The sequence below is a fragment of the Podarcis vaucheri genome (genome assembly GCF_965113315.1).
Source record: "Podarcis vaucheri genome assembly, chromosome: 12".
Lineage (NCBI taxonomy): Eukaryota > Metazoa > Chordata > Lepidosauria > Squamata > Lacertidae > Podarcis > Podarcis vaucheri.
Window position 1 is genome coordinate 45,536,913 of NC_138750.1, and position 16,338 is coordinate 45,553,250.

The window sequence follows — 16,338 nt, forward strand, 5'->3', positions numbered from 1 at the left end:
AGCTTCCCCTGAAGTCACAGGATTTCCTGCCTTGCCAAGCAATTGGAAGAACTGAACACACTTCGGAAGGAAGAACACCAAGGGGGAAAGGAACCATTTGAAGCAAACTGAATACCCAGTTCACTGATATTGTATGTACTTACAATTTTATAGTTATATGCCCAGAACAAGAACTGGCAATTTGTTAATAGGATAACATGAGACGCTCTTTAAAAAAAAAAATTCTTACAAAGTAAACAACTTACTTGTAACTGCTACATGTCTATTTGATTTTCCTTCATCTATAGTATCCATAACTTCATCTGGACTACATACAAAACGTTCAGTGCAGCCCTGTGAAAACATGAACATAAGGTAAATAACATATACAAGATTTGTAAAGGAGGCCAACATACTTGTGTAATCTTTATACTCACCTTCACATAAGGTACTCTGTTTTTGTCCTCATGCACAGAAAGATTGGTCTTAGAGACTGAAAGAAAAGAAAAGCATTGAGAGTTACCCTCGTCAGAAGCTGCAGAATGAACAAATAAATAAAGCTTGCTATTCCGGTGTTCTTTTAACCACAGAAAGCTCACAAATATAGCATGTTCACAACGGCCATCTCCCATTATTCCTCAGCAGTGATACTCAGCAAGCACTTCCTTGCAACCTGGAGGTCTCAATTAGCAATCCTCGTTAACAGCTGTTGATTGACCATGAATTTGCATAGGCCTGTTTTAAACCAGGCTAAGTGGTCATCACTATGTACTGTGGAAATATTGTCATAGGGCAATTGAGTCACGTGAAGTAATAATTCCTTTTATCTGTAACAAACCTATTGCCAGCCAGCTCCACTTGGCAATTCTTAACTTCTACTGTTATGCAGCAACATTTATCCATTTACATTCTCCTTGGATTTTATCACTGTCTAGACTTTGTTGTTCCTTAGCTCCCCCCTCCCCCCCCCCCAGCTAACCCAGGAAGTTTTTAGTCTTTCCTTTCAAGGCAGACAGTCCATAGAGGTATAGATTCCACACAACAAGCCTTTCTGCAGACGCAGGGGAGTGTGATTGGTTTGTCCGCACTGGGCGCTGAGCTGAGAGTGCGCCACAGGGGGCGCTGCAACAATGACACAAGACAGAAGGCGAGGGGTGGTGCCAAATTTTGGTATTGCACAGGACATCGCTCAAAAAAGCCCAAAGTTCACCACTGCTTTTTGACATGAGGTGACCAGAACTGTCCTACTGAAAATATGATTGCATCATGGATTTTTATGATAGCATTGTATCCGTCATTTACACATAGTCTGCTTTCTAATACTTTTCCATTCTGAATTTGCCTTCTGCACTACTGCAACCTTTTAATCTGTTATTATTGAGCTTTCTATGACAACACCAAGTTCTATTTTCTGGTTAATCATCAAAAATAAAGTTATATATATGTATATATGGTAAAATAATTTTACCCAAGTGTGTGCTTGTACAACATCAATACTCTAACACAGTTTAATAGATAACACATTTTATTTATATTAAATTACAGATAGTTCCTTGCACTAAACAAAAACTAGTAACCCTGGGTGAGATGTATAATTCTGAACACTTCTGTCTGCTGAACACCTTTTAAACCTGACATAAACCACCTGTAATGTTAGAAAGGTTCTGACCCATTATAAACATTATAAAACTTGCAACTGTGTCTTGCATAAGGGTTGCAACAGTAAGCTATAAAAGGCCTTCAAGCAATCTTTTCAGAAATTTGAATAATTACTAAACCAATACAGATGTTACATACTTACATAACATCCAAGAGGCATAAAATAAACTGCTATTTACTAAAATTAATTTTACTATACCATTATCTTCCACAGCCAGTCCTCTATATTTATCACTGTACAATATACATGTAATATCCCAATAATACTTAGCCTCTAGGCAATCTGCCAGAAATCGTGGACAGAATAACTCCTTCTGGTTTACAGCCTGAAGTATTATTTCCTTAATTTATATCCTCTAATTATTCTACCCTTTTGTCTTCACGTTTCATTTGCTTTGTGGGCCCATCAACATCTCTTAAGTCTTTCTTAATCCTCAAAAACTCCCTCAAATTAGTGCCTTCATTATTCTGGTTCTTATCCTCCGTTGCACACTTAAATCTGTTTTTGTGTACATACAGCTGGAACAGAAATCCAATTGATTATGCTTCCCATTCAAACTTTTGGTTCAGAAGACAGGTGCAAGATCCAAGTTTCATTACACCTTGCTTGCAACTCAAACTGCTCCTATTCTCCCTCAAATGAAAAAAAATGTACTCACCATCCAAAAGGTCCCTTATTTTATCCAGATAAATTTCAAAATATGACACCTGAAAAAATATAAGGGGGGAAAGGATAGTAACCACTGCCCAATCCAAAGTCCACAGCAACTTATATTAATGATCTATCATTGGGAGGGCAATGCAATCCATTTAGACATCTGATGTTATTCTTGTGAACCACTTTGAGAATTGTTGTAACTGAAAACTAGTACACCAATACCATAGAAAGGATCTGTTAAAATCTCTATAGTAAACTATCAGGCATTATATCTCTGAATAACATTTGCACACGTCATACAGTTAACATATAAGTCTAGTGATGTGTCTAAAGAGATCACTAATAGCCCCAAATATAACTAAGATACAATGCTTCATACTTGCAGCTGAAGAAATACCATTCAACACAATGGCACTTTGTAGAATTTTAAGTATTTATATCTAAAAGAATACTATGAAAGTCTATAATGTTGATGATCAACCATGCCCAAACATCTGTGAAAATGATCTGTTTTAATCCCACAAGTAATGACTATTTGTGCCCCACCTACCATACCCAAACAATATGCCTTAATCACAGATCCCCAACTATAATCTATTTCATTTTGCACAACCTTTGAAAGTGCTTTTCTAGCAAACTACAAAGTGCTGACACATAATACTACATAATATAGAAATTATTGTGCCATTCAGTCTTATTAAACCAATTCTTTTAAATAGTGAATCAGTGATGGTTTGTGATATTTTAGGATGTTTTTAGTGGTTTATTATACTTTAATAATAATAATAATAATAAATTTTATTTATATCCCGCCCTCCCCAGCCGAAGCCGGGCTCAGGGCGGCTAACAACAATAAAATAATACAACATTCTAAAATCATTTCATTAAAATTAATTCAACTCAAAATGATGGCAACCATTATGCTGAAGTCCTGTGAAGATTGCCAAAGGAGGGAGTCAGGCTGTGCCCTGACCAAAGGCCTGATGGAACAGCTCTGTCTTTGGTTAATTATAGTCTAAATCAGTGTTTCCCAACCGGTGTTCCGCGGCACACTAGTGTGCCGTGAGACGTTGGCTGGTGTGCCGTGGGAGGGAGGCGGGCGAGTCGGGCGGTGAGAGGCGGCGGCGGCGAGGATCCGCGTCGAGCCGGGGGCGGCTCCGCGGTGGTGGTGCCGAGGTTTCTCTCTCCATTCTCCCCTCACACACACACACAGGAAATAACACAGGATCATCTGACAGGACCCAGCCAATGGGGCGGCAGCGGGGCAGCGCGTGCAAAAGGGAGGAGCGCGAGACAGCGGACGAGGAGGAGGCCGGCATGTCCGGGCAGCAGCAGCAACAACAGCAGCAGCAACTCCCGGCGACGGCTCCTCAAGCCCCGGGCAACCCTACTCCCTCACCGGCCTCGGCCGCCCTCCTGCTCCACCCGCCGCCGCCGGCCACCTCGGCCCCACCACCGCCCCCTCCTCCGCCCGCTATCGCCGCTGCCGTCCCTCAGTCCCTCGCTCTGCTGTCTCCCCACCCCCCACCCCCAAAGCTTGGAGGTTCCCCGGCAAGGGGGAGGGGAAAAAATTGAAAACTTTCACTTTCGTGCGTCCCTCCCGGCGTGACGCTGCGCGCTGACGTCACGGGGCTGTAATGGTGGTGTGCCGCGAGATTTTTTTCATCAAACAAGTGTGCCTTTGCCCAAAAAAGGTTGGGAAACACTGGTCTAAATCATTTGAGAGTCATACTTTCAACCTAAACTGTCTTGGGCTCTCCAGACCAGATGGAAATTGTGTATCTCTTAGAATACTTAGAATTCTGTTGTCTTGAATTTGACATATGTATAATTTAAAAACAAACTTACCTTAATATGAAACTCCAAATTCTCATCCATGGAATAAATATAATTAAAAATATCTTGCACAATCCTTGGAATAATCCCCATTCCATCCACATCATGTAGCTTCCCCTAGATTTAAAAAGAAAGAAAGAAAGAGAAAACAAAGACCACATACGTTACAGATTTTTAGAACACTAACCAGAAAGCCTTTAGGAAATGCCTTTATAACAAATTAATTGTCTAACATATAAGCATGAAACCACTTTGAGGTTTTTCACAATCAAGCAGAGTAGATATTCTTATGAAATAAATAAATAATCCAAACAAATTTAATTAAGTATGTTCCAAAGATTTCAATTGTGAGGAGAAAACAACTGTTAAATCACACACTGCAATAGGACTTACAGCCCAATCCCAAGTATGTTTACTCAGGAGTAAGTTCTATTGAGGTAAGTTATACTTATATCCAAAAATGCATTAGGTAATATGCTAAACCTTGGGTGAGACAGACCATATATTGGAATAAACTGATTTGCAGCTATCATTCTTTTTGTAAGTTCCCAAAATGAGCAGTCAACTATCCTAAGCTGTTGACTCAGGCCACATTTAATGTGTTGCCTTCTGAACTGTTTTGAGGTACTTACACTATCCTCCTCTCCTAGGTTGTCTTTTAACAACCAGAAAGTGATTTTTATGATAAAACTCATCAGCAAATGATGCTTACTTTACTGCCCTGACACCAGCTCAATACACTAAATACTTGTTGGGAGAAAAAATCCCCATGTGTCATTGTAGCCAATTTGTTATCAATGGCAATAAGCACAAGGCAATCACCTGATGCCGGAAGGATAATTGTTGGAGTCTACTTAGGACTTATGTTATATTGTACATATGTATATAAGCCAATGACATCTGTGTTATACTCTGCTAGCTCTACACATTTTTTGCATTAATTTTAAAAAAGCTTTTATTGTAGAAAAGTCTTCCATTTTAAAATATATCACATATAGCAGAACTTGTCAGCTAACTTTGATTTTCTCCCCGCACCTGGAGGCTTTACTTCCTGAATATGGAAACAGGGTTTAGATATGTTTAGAGAAATGAGTCCCAAGTACACATGACCACAATATCTTACCTCCATAGTGTGAGTTTTCCCAGATGATGTTTGCCCATAAGCAAATATTGTACCATTGTATCCCTCAAGTACATCTAGGGTGAAAGAAAATGCATACTAATGATATATCCACAACTCATGTGAACCACCCTGAAACAGATACTATCTTCCAAAAGTATTTGAACAAATTTTGCTAACAAGTACTTAGTATGCAGCATGCCATAAAGTAACCTTGCATCTGGTGAAGCCTTGTAAACAAGTCCCATAGCATGAGGCTGAAAGAGGGACAGAATTCCATGCCTCCTTTGGCAGCCCACTGCATTTTGCAGTTGGGCAAGGGGATGTTCCCCTGAGGCAGCCGCATAGTTTCCATGCTGGACAGATTTGGACAACTCCACTACATCTCCGCTAGTGCATGCAATTCCCTGTCAACTACAGCTAATAGGCTTGCAGCTATACTGATTCATGAGAAAGGCTTCAGGTGTAAACCCAGAGGAAAATTCTGTACCTGCTGTCTTGTGGGACATCTTTAGGAGAAGAAAAGGCTAAGGAGTAAACCCTACACAACTCCAGAGTGGAGTCCTTAAGACAGTTGGATGGCATATTGCACACCTCCTTTTGACCACTCCTGCAGCCAAACTGGTGCCAAATGTATTGTTCTGCTTTCCTCTGGACCACATCAGCAAGGCCAAAAAGGGGGTGGGTCTTGCTGTTTATGCAGCCCTGGACCCCCATAAACACTGCCCAGGCTTGTGTCCCAGAGAGGTCACTTCAGTGCTTCTAATACAGCAAAAACCACACAGTAGGCAGCAGTTACGAGATACTGGTCTCTGCAGCCACAGCAGGCGCTGCAATTTTCCAGTGGTTTGACTTCATCCCCGGAAATGCACTCCACTGTCTCTTGAGACAGATACAATGTCAACAGCTAATAAGCAGTTGTATAAATTCAGGGTATCAAATGCACAGGTAGCAGGAACGAGCAGATGGTGGGAATCAGCTATTGCCCTATCTAAAGCTCCAGAACAAGGTAACTAGTAAAGAGCCTGAACTTATACTTGCTCCTCACAATACAATGTTCACAGCTGGGAAGACTAAAGACATCTTACAATTATATGTGTTGCCAATATCAAAGTCCCATAAGCAGATATATCCAGATGTAGCAAAGTAGCCCTAGATCTTGCATACCTATTACTTTCAGCCGATATAGGGACAGAAGGCCAATCTGTCTTACTCCCTGTTCAATTCTTCAGCCCACACCACGTTCACAAGATTTTCAGCACAATAATCAAAATAGAACAGATGGGGGGCGGGGGGATGAAGCCTGAAGAATGCCAGAGATTTAAGAACCAATGTCATTCTTTAACCGGAACTATATAAATATCTTCCTGTCTGCATTTTAATTAGTACCTTAAACGCATGTTAGGTGGAAATACGAGATGAATTACATTATGCCCAACAACCCCATTTGCGATTCATTAATTAAGAAGCCTCGTCTTACCTTTGACAATCTTTTTTGCACAGTCATTATATACTTGCTCCTGTGATGTGTGTGACTGGAATACGCGGTCAAACGCATAAGGCTTGGACTGAAAAATATACAAAAATAGAACTATAAAAATCAAAGTCAGAAATTAAAGAGACCAGATTTTTACATCCCCACTTTTAGCTTTGTGCCCTTTCATATCCCTATAAGAGCCGCAGCAAAAATGAAGCTATATTCTTGAAATACCATCCTGTTCAAATATTGAATGGTGGTTTTTTTGTTACCAAACAGAGATATTAATGTACCCCGTGCTAAAAGACTGTGAAGTGTGGAAACAGATTCCCTAACTGATGAGGAAGGAATCCATTTTAAGAATAAAAATAAAAGTATTGCCGAGGGGGAGTGGCATTAAGAACAATCCAGCCAAGTCAGGACCCACTGATTTCATTTTTTTAAAAAAGGAATTGTTAATGCTCCTTAGTCATAACAGTAATATTATTAAGTACTGAAATTTGGCTGGATCACACTCAAAACCTTTAGAGGCTGAATTTCAAGCAAATAAATGGCCTGAAAATAAGCCTCAAAGGTATATCACACGATCCCTGCTAAAAATGACTACAACACACTGAGATTGGGGAGGGTTATTCCTGCTAAATCTACTCAAAAATAAATCTCATTGAATTCAATGGGGCTTTGATAACATAAGGGAGAAAGCTGATGAAGTACAATTTCACAACTTAAGTCTGAAAAAAAGTTTTAACCATGACAGGTTAAAAACGGAATCACATCTTGCATTCTTATATTGTTACAGAAGAGGAATACTTTGACAAACTGAATCACGTCAAGGGAAACAGCTATAAACAGCAACGTTGATTCAAAATCCTTTCCATTAATATATGTTTTACTATGCATTACTACCAAATACAGTCTACTGTTAAGTAAGTTAAAACCCTGTCACCACAAAGTTATGCTATTTACATGCCTGGACACCTGCCACTCTACAATTGCTGGAGAAAGCCAACATCTGTGAATATGGAACATAGTAAGATGTCTTATACCAAATTAGAGCATTGGTCATCCAGCTCAGTAACTGTCTACAAAGACTAGCAGCAGCTCTACCACTGAGTTACGGTCCTTATAGATTTATAAGCAAAAGAATACATAGGGTTTTTTTTGGGGGGGTTGGAAGATGCCTGTGCGTGAATTTGTTTTGTGTGTGTAGATCAGTGCACACTGATCAACACACAGTCTTCGCAGTAGGGCTCTGTTCTGATGGAATGAGTAGTCTCGACGAACCGGTAGATCCTATCTGCAGCAGCCTTCATCTGCCTTCACAGCCATTACACTCACTGAACTACACACACAAAACAAGTGTTTAGATCTGGTTTGCATCTTTTTCTGCAGTCATTCCCAGATTGTTGATTGCAGTTGTGGCTATCAAGGCCCCACAAATACAGTTAACAGTATTGCAATGGTTGAGAATGGCAACCAAAACAATGTTGGGATACCAAGGCCAGCCAAATGTGTAGGCTCCTGCCAGGTAAGTAAACAAGTGGTACTCAACTTTATCCAAACCTAAGGAAGGGACAAGTTCACACAAAGAGCCATGTGAGCGTAGGTAAACTACAGCCCATTTGGGCCTTTATTTTTTGTATTGAATTCCATGTAACCAAAAATAACTATAATCCTTTTGTCAGCAAATATCTGATCATATGTGTCAGGGGTTCAGGAGCAGAGACGCAGAGAAGGGAGGAAGCAGAGAGCGAGGGGGAGGAATCCGAAGGGAAAATGAGTGATGATGACGACCCGAGATCTCCAAGCCTAAGCAGTGAGTCAGAGGACTCCCAAAAGGGAGCCCCAGTGAGCAGAGCAAGGGGGGGATCCGGGGGGACACCCCAGGAGGAAGGGAACAGAGGAGATTCAGAGAGCAGCAGCTGGAAGTCGGGACCCACGCTCATAACTGAGAGCGGCAGCAGCTGGAAGTCGGGACCCACGCTCAAGACTGAGAGCAGCAGGGAGGAAGGTAGCCAGGCATCGGGTTCCGGAGGCTGTCAGCAGGAGGGAGGGCACGAGTCAGGGGTGGTCACGCCCTCCTCAGAGAGCGAGGCAACGGTTAAGAGGAAAGTAGAGAGTTGGGCGCGCGCGCCAAGTTCAAATGCAGCGGAAGCTGGAGCAGTAAGCAGCCCGGAGAGTGAGCCAGGTCCTAAAGCCCGCCGCAAGGAGGCAGAAGGATCAGGGGGGTCAGCGTCAGAGGAGAGTAGAAGGGAGGAGGCCCAGGGGGGCAGAAGGACCCAGAGACGTAGGGAGAGGCGAAGGAGGTGGAGCAAGGCTAGGGTATTAAGCTGGTGTGCAAGAGGCGGGGACTCAGACGGGTCTTCGCCGACCTAGGGCAGAAGGTGTAGAGCTGCACGCTGCAGTTCGGAAATGAAACCTGTAACTTAATAAAGACTCTTATAAAGTGAACGCTGGCGGACTTGGTCCTATGTGAGCTGGGACTGGGTGGCAGCCCTGACAGTAAGACCCGTCTCTCAAAAGCTTCGGACACCTGATATCTCGCAGCGGAGAGAGAGGCAGCTGGGGGAGGGGATCGGTGTTTGGGAGCAAGCTCACGACGGTTAGCAGAGATGACGGAAGCAGAGACAGTTGCAGCGCTGCAACAGGCAGTTACCCAATTGAACGCGGAGGTACTGGCATCCAAGAAGAGGGAGGAGGATGCGGCAGCCGCCTACAGAGATCTCCACGCCAGGTTTGAAGCATGGGTTAAACACGGGCAGCCAGGACCCAGACCGGAGGGGGTTGGGTTGGCACGGAGAGCAGGAGGGCTTGTGGCTCACTTCGATGGGAATTTACAACAGTACCCCAATTTTCGAGCAGACGTAATGTGCGCACTGCAACTGCTGGCAAAAGACTTTAGAGATGAGGAAGAGAAAGTGGGGTTCATACTATCCCATTTGCATGGGGATGCTAAAGCGTGGCTACGCAATTTGTGGAGGGATAAAGATCCGGCGCTTCAGAATGCAGATGCCTTTATCAAAGCGATGGATGCGTGTTTTTTGTCTACTATTGATGTGGATCTTGCCCGACGGGAGATTCATGGACTAAAACAAGGGAGGGCAAGCGTCCGGCAGTACCACGCCCGCTTTTTTGCGCTGGTCAGTGCCTTAGAGTGGGACCGGGATTCGCCCCCTGTCAGAGACCTGTTCTGGGAGGGTCTAAGCTCTGCGGTCAAGGATGAAATTGCAAGGGGGGAGAGGCCCCGAAGCACGCAGGAGGTGGTCCAAAGGGCGCTGACTGTGGGGGTGAGGCTGGAAGAACGTCCATGGTGCAGAGATGAAGGACGTGGAGGGCGCGAAGCAGCGAGAAGTTTCTCTTTCGTTCCAAGAGAAGCAGCGCGTGCGCAATCCACACCTCCGCCTGGAGGGGGAGGGGAACCGATGGAGGTTGGAGGTGCAAGGGCTCAGTCAGCAGCCAGAGCCCAAGCACCGACAGCAGTGAAAGCGAAGCCTCCTAGAGGGAACAGGAAGTGTTACATCTGCGAGGATCCAGGCCATTTGGCGAAAGAGTGTCCCCGGAGGCTCCACAAGCACACTGCAGCCTCAGCAATGGTGACTGCAGCAACGCAGCAAGGAGAACCACAGCAGGGAAACGACGATGTCTGGCTGGAGACAGAGGCACTGGGGCCCAGCCAGACGCATCAGTGAAGCAGTCCCCAGCGATCTTGCAACCCACGGACCCCCTCCCACCCAAACCAGTAGTGCAGCTCACAGCATCTCTCCAGCTACCCGATGGCGTCACTATCGAAGTGCCGCTTTCTGTGGATTCTGGAAGCAACGCAGACTTTATAGCGCAGGATTTTGTGGAGCAGCACGCTATACAGCTACTGCCTGCCACTCTGCCCCTGCAAGTCGTCACAGTGGATGGCAGAGAGTTGCTAGGGGGGCAGGTGGTGAAGCAAACGCCACCGATGGTGATGCGCCTTGGCAACCACAGGGAAGTCATCAGTTTTAATGTCACCCGACTGTCGGACACGCCCATTGTGTTGGGCATGAGTTGGCTGGACAGGCACAGTCCGACACTGGCTTGGTACCAGAGACAGCTGATCTTCGGCTCCTCTTATTGCGCAGAACACTGCATCCTGCCCAGACAGGAGGGAGAGGAGGAGGAATCACAACTGCAGTTGGGAACGTTGCAAGCAGTCCCCCACAAATACGCAGACTTTCTGGAGGTCTTCTGCGAGAAAGAGGCTGACAAGCTACCACCGCACAGGCAATATGACTGCAAGATTGACCTCCTACCAGGGGCGACGCTGCCGAAAGGGAAGCTGTATTCCATGTCGGAGGACGAATTACAGGAACTCAAACAGTTCATAGATCACAATTTGCAGCGCGGTTTCATCCGGGAGTCCAGGGCAGTAGGGGGCAGTCCTGTTTTCTTCGTGAAGAAGAAAGACACGCCCCAAAAAAGACTGGTGGTGGATTTTCGCCTCTTAAACAAGATGACCAAGCCTTCTGATTTCCCCATGCCCAGGATTGACGACCTACTAGCGACGGTGCGCAAGGGACGCGTGTTCACCAAGTTGGACCTGCGAGGTGCGTACAATCTCATCCGCATGAGGGAGGGCGATGAGTGGAAGACAGCCATGTTCACGCCTCTGGGCACCTACGAATACAGAGTGATGCCGTTTGGATTGCAAAACGGTTCTCACTGTTTCCAAGCTTTCATGCATCATGTGTTGGCGGGACTCCTTTACAAGAAATGCGTCTGCTTTCTGGATGACATCCTGATATTCTCCGAATCGCAGCAAGCCCATGACCAAGATGTTCGGGAGGTGCTGGAGAGGCTGCAGCAGCATAGACTGTACGCCAAACTGGAGAAGTGCCAGTTCGACACGACGGAGGTGGATTTCTTGGGTTACAAGTTGTCGGACAAGGGGCTAGCCATGGACAGCGCCAAGGTTCGTGCGGTGTTGGATTGGAAGAGCCCGCGCAACCGGAAGGAGGTCCAGCGGTTTGTCGGCTTCGCCAACTTCTATCGCAAGTTTATCAAGGGGTTCGCGATGCAGACGGCGGCCATTACGGACACGCTAAGCTCCAAGAAAAAGAAATTCATCTGGACGGAGCAGGCGGAGCAGTCCTTTCAGGCACTCAAGCGTCTCTTCGCGTCGGAAGAGCAACTGCTGCATATCGACCCCAGCAGGCCGATGCGGGTAGAGACAGACGCGTCCGATAGAGCAGTGGGAGCTGTCCTGCTGCAAAGGGACCCACAGGGGGTCTGGAGGCCGGGAGCGTTCTACTCCAGAAAGCTCAGCAAGTCGGAGCAGAACTACACCATCTGGGACAGGGAGTTGCTGGCCATTCATGCAGCTTTCAAGGCGTGGAGGCACTTCCTGATCGGCGCCAAGCACACGGTGCAGGTCTGCACGGATCACAAGAATCTGGAGCACTGGCGCACGGCTCAGTTCCTGAACCAGAGGCAGATACGTTGGGCGGAGTTCTTTGCTGACTTCAATTTCCGAATAGAGTACGTCCCAGGCGACACCAACGTCATGGCGGATGCACTGTCCCGCAAACCGCAATACCTCGAAGAGGCGACGCCAGCGGCAGCCATGCACATCTTCGCGCCAACAGCGTGGGCGTGCGCTTCAGCCACAGTAGACCTGGATGCGGTGCGGCGGGCGTTGCAGGACGACTCCTTCGCGCAGGCGAAGATGGCAGAGGTGCACAAGGGCACGGCGAAGGGCGACGAGTTCCAGATACGAGACGGCTTGCTCTTACGTAAAGGGGCCATCTACGTGCCGGGAGACGAACTTCGCGCCAGGGTACTGCAGCAGCTGCACGACGCACCCACGGCCGGGCACTTTGGCACGGAAAACACGGTGGAATTAGTCGCAAGGGACTTTTGGTGGCCCAGACTGAGAGGGGAAGTCGCGGACTACGTTGCGAGGTGCGACACCTGCCAGAGGGCCAAACCGGTGCACAAACCACCGGCGGGACTGCTGGAACCGCTGCAAACGCCGTTTGAACCGTGGGAGAGAGTGGCCCTGGACTTTGTTACGGATCTACCCAGCTCGAGAGGCAAGACAGCTGTACTAGTGGTGGTGGACTTGTTCACCAAGATGGCACATTTCATTCCGTGTGCGAAGGTGGCCACGGCGGAACAAACCGCCAAACTGTTCATAGATCACGTGTTCAAAGTGCATGGTCTGCCGCGGTCTATCCTGTCCGACCGCGGGCGCCAGTTCGTCTCGAATTTCTGGCAGAAGCTGATGAGTTTTCTAAATGTCAAGGTCGATCTGGCATCAGCAAGACACCCGCAGACCAACGGGCAAGCAGAGAGGGTCAATGCCATCATGCAGCAGTACCTGAGATGCTATGCCAATCAACAACCTGCGACCTGGGTGGATTACCTGCCGCTCGCCGAGTTCGCTTACAACAACACGAAGCACGTGTCCACAGGGGTGACGCCGTTCTTCGCCAACAATGGGAGGAATCCCAGAACCTTCCCGGGACGGGAGAGAGTGGGGGACGGAGAACCACAGACGGCGGACGCGTTCGCGTCAGAGTTGCAGGCGGTACACGATCAACTCAGACGGCAGCTGGAGCTAGCTAAGCACGCCTACAAGGTGCAAGCTGACAAGCACAGGCGGGTTGGCGAAGAGATCCAAGTGGGAGACTGGGTCTGGTTGGCAGCCCACGCAGTGCCGACCAGGTCACTAGCCAAGAAGAAGTTGGGGCACAAGCAAATTGGTCCGTACCAAGTCGAAGCACAGATCAACCCGGTAGCCTTCCGACTGGCGCTGCCGGAGGGTTCCAGAATGCATCCGGTGTTCCACAGGTCGGTGCTCACTCCCTACAAGGCACCTCACAGATTCCAGGAGCCAGGGACGGCACCGAGTCCGTTCCGGGAGCGGACGGAGACGCGAGGGGTGACGCAGCAAGACCCCATCAACGAGGTCACGGAGATTTTGGACTCCAGATGGGGGGAAGAGGGAGTCGAATACCTCCTAGCCAGAGAGGGCACCCGGGCCAGCGCCAATAGCTGGGTGCCAGACTACGCTTTGGAGGAACCCCTGCTCAAGGACGAGTTTCATGCCCTTTTCCCACACAGACCCATGCCAGCGAGCTTCTTCGACGACTGGCTGTTCACGCCCACACTTTCTTCCAGCACGTTCCATGGATTCGACTCGGACGGGGAACCCGCACTGAGCACCCGTTCCCCAGAAGGATCGCCGGCGGGTTCGGCGTCAGACACCTCGTATTGGTGGGACGATCGACCGGAGGAGCAATGGCGCCGGAAGTGGCTGGAGATGCCAGGTCGAGCGACCGACGCAGAGACTGACATGGACGTGTTCGGGGAGGACCTTGGGTTCGAGCACGGCGGTACAGAGATGGAAGCGGAACAGGTCAACGTCGGCGACCGCGAGGAGGAAGACTCGGAGGTCTTCAGTTGGCGGCCAACCACGGGGAGCGAACTGTATCCGGCATTCCCTCCCGTGATGATGGAGCACCCAGCACCCACACCTGAAAGCGGGGAGGGGGGAAAGGGGGGCTTCGAGGGGGGGATGGATGTCAGGGGTTCAGGAGCAGAGACGCAGAGAAGGGAGGAAGCAGAGAGCGAGGGGGAGGAATCCGAAGGGAAAATGAGTGATGATGACGACCCGAGATCTCCAAGCCTAAGCAGTGAGTCAGAGGACTCCCAAAAGGGAGCCCCAGTGAGCAGAGCAAGGGGGGGATCCGGGGGGACACCCCAGGAGGAAGGGAACAGAGGAGATTCAGAGAGCAGCAGCTGGAAGTCGGGACCCACGCTCATAACTGAGAGCGGCAGCAGCTGGAAGTCGGGACCCACGCTCAAGACTGAGAGCAGCAGGGAGGAAGGTAGCCAGGCATCGGGTTCCGGAGGCTGTCAGCAGGAGGGAGGGCACGAGTCAGGGGTGGTCACGCCCTCCTCAGAGAGCGAGGCAACGGTTAAGAGGAAAGTAGAGAGTTGGGCGCGCGCGCCAAGTTCAAATGCAGCGGAAGCTGGAGCAGTAAGCAGCCCGGAGAGTGAGCCAGGTCCTAAAGCCCGCCGCAAGGAGGCAGAAGGATCAGGGGGGTCAGCGTCAGAGGAGAGTAGAAGGGAGGAGGCCCAGGGGGGCAGAAGGACCCAGAGACGTAGGGAGAGGCGAAGGAGGTGGAGCAAGGCTAGGGTATTAAGCTGGTGTGCAAGAGGCGGGGACTCAGACGGGTCTTCGCCGACCTAGGGCAGAAGGTGTAGAGCTGCACGCTGCAGTTCGGAAATGAAACCTGTAACTTAATAAAGACTCTTATAAAGTGAACGCTGGCGGACTTGGTCCTATGTGAGCTGGGACTGGGTGGCAGCCCTGACAATATGCTAATAAGTTCTGACTTTGTCGCTGCTTGTTTGTGTAAAAGTGCTATTTGGATCCATAGAAGTGTTAATCCTGACTAATTCGAAATAATAGTTGGAGCAGATGCTTTATGCCATTTTGTTTTCTCAGTATGTTTGTTCTTTGCTCTAAAGTAGATGCTGGTATAAGAAGCAATGTAATCTTCTTGTAGAGTTCAACATACAGCATTACAACTGCATATGAATATTGAACCAGCACCTATGTTTTCCCATTCCAACACAAGCATGCTTAAAAATAGAAGCCTGCCCTATACCTGTTTCAGGCTCCTCCCTTCCTAAACCAATTAATTATTTTGTTGTTGTTGATGGCTTTTGATCTAATTTCATTCTGACCCATTGCTCCATATTTATTTCTTAAAATTGAAAAGGAAGAAGATAACGGTAACAGACTTTTGGTTTTCCTTTCATTTGAGAATCGTGTTGAGTTTTTGCAGCTGTATCCATCTATGTGTGTGTATCACCACAAATCTTTTTCATAATCATGCAAAGCTGTAACACACCAAGTTTTAGAATATAGAGGAATTCCCCAACACCAAGTATACAAATTTACAAATCTTTTCTCCTTTGTGCTGTCCAGGAAGGGACCATTTAAGTCACCTTCTTTTAATATGTCAAGAAGTTGATCTGAATGCAAAACATGGCTAAATGTTTGTAAACAAAGTGCCAGAGAAAGCAGTAAGAATATCTGTCCAAGAGTTTCAACCATTTTTTTGGAATCTGCTACAGTATTCTGCCTTTTTAAACCTACTTAAAATGTACTTTTAATTCATGTTGTCCAGTAAGGTTTACAAATGATGTAAATTTCAAAGTCCATCAAATATACCCTGAATTATTGTTTAAGACCATTAAGGCATTAAATAATCCCTCATTGCTAAGATAAGTGCTATAAACATCTGGTAGCTTTCGTTAAAGCCAGTGTGAAAACTATTAGCCAAGTATGTAAGTGCATCATAATTTGATATGCAAAACCCAAGGCAAAATAGATTTGGAAGACTAAGACATGCCTCAAGTTTTGTATTAGACAGTGAAATATCTGAGAGAAACAGATATGCAATTAGAAGATAGACTGCTCACCCATGGCAGGTAGTATATATTTCACGCTAGCCCTGGTTCACTTGCTCATTGAATACTTTGAAGCTCAACAGCAAGTATACTGTTTCTCCCATCTGACTCTGCTCCCATCAGAGCTGAGCTTACTACTTCCATTCTATCTCC

General features: G+C 47.1%; 1 protein-coding gene across 1 annotated transcript in view; it reads right to left on the reverse strand.

The window, feature by feature from the left end:
* KIF5B (kinesin family member 5B) overlaps positions 1 to 16,338 on the reverse strand; it is a 42,470-nt gene that overhangs the window by 21,533 nt on the left and 4,599 nt on the right. Inside the window, exons 2-7 of the mRNA XM_082193752.1 lie at positions 6,733 to 6,820; positions 5,256 to 5,329; positions 4,145 to 4,249; positions 2,298 to 2,346; positions 417 to 472; positions 246 to 333 (exon numbers count right to left, since the gene is read on the reverse strand). Of these exons, the coding sequence (XP_082049878.1) occupies positions 246 to 333; positions 417 to 472; positions 2,298 to 2,346; positions 4,145 to 4,249; positions 5,256 to 5,329; positions 6,733 to 6,820 (460 nt within the window). The remainder of the gene's footprint in view (positions 1 to 245; positions 334 to 416; positions 473 to 2,297; positions 2,347 to 4,144; positions 4,250 to 5,255; positions 5,330 to 6,732; positions 6,821 to 16,338) is intronic.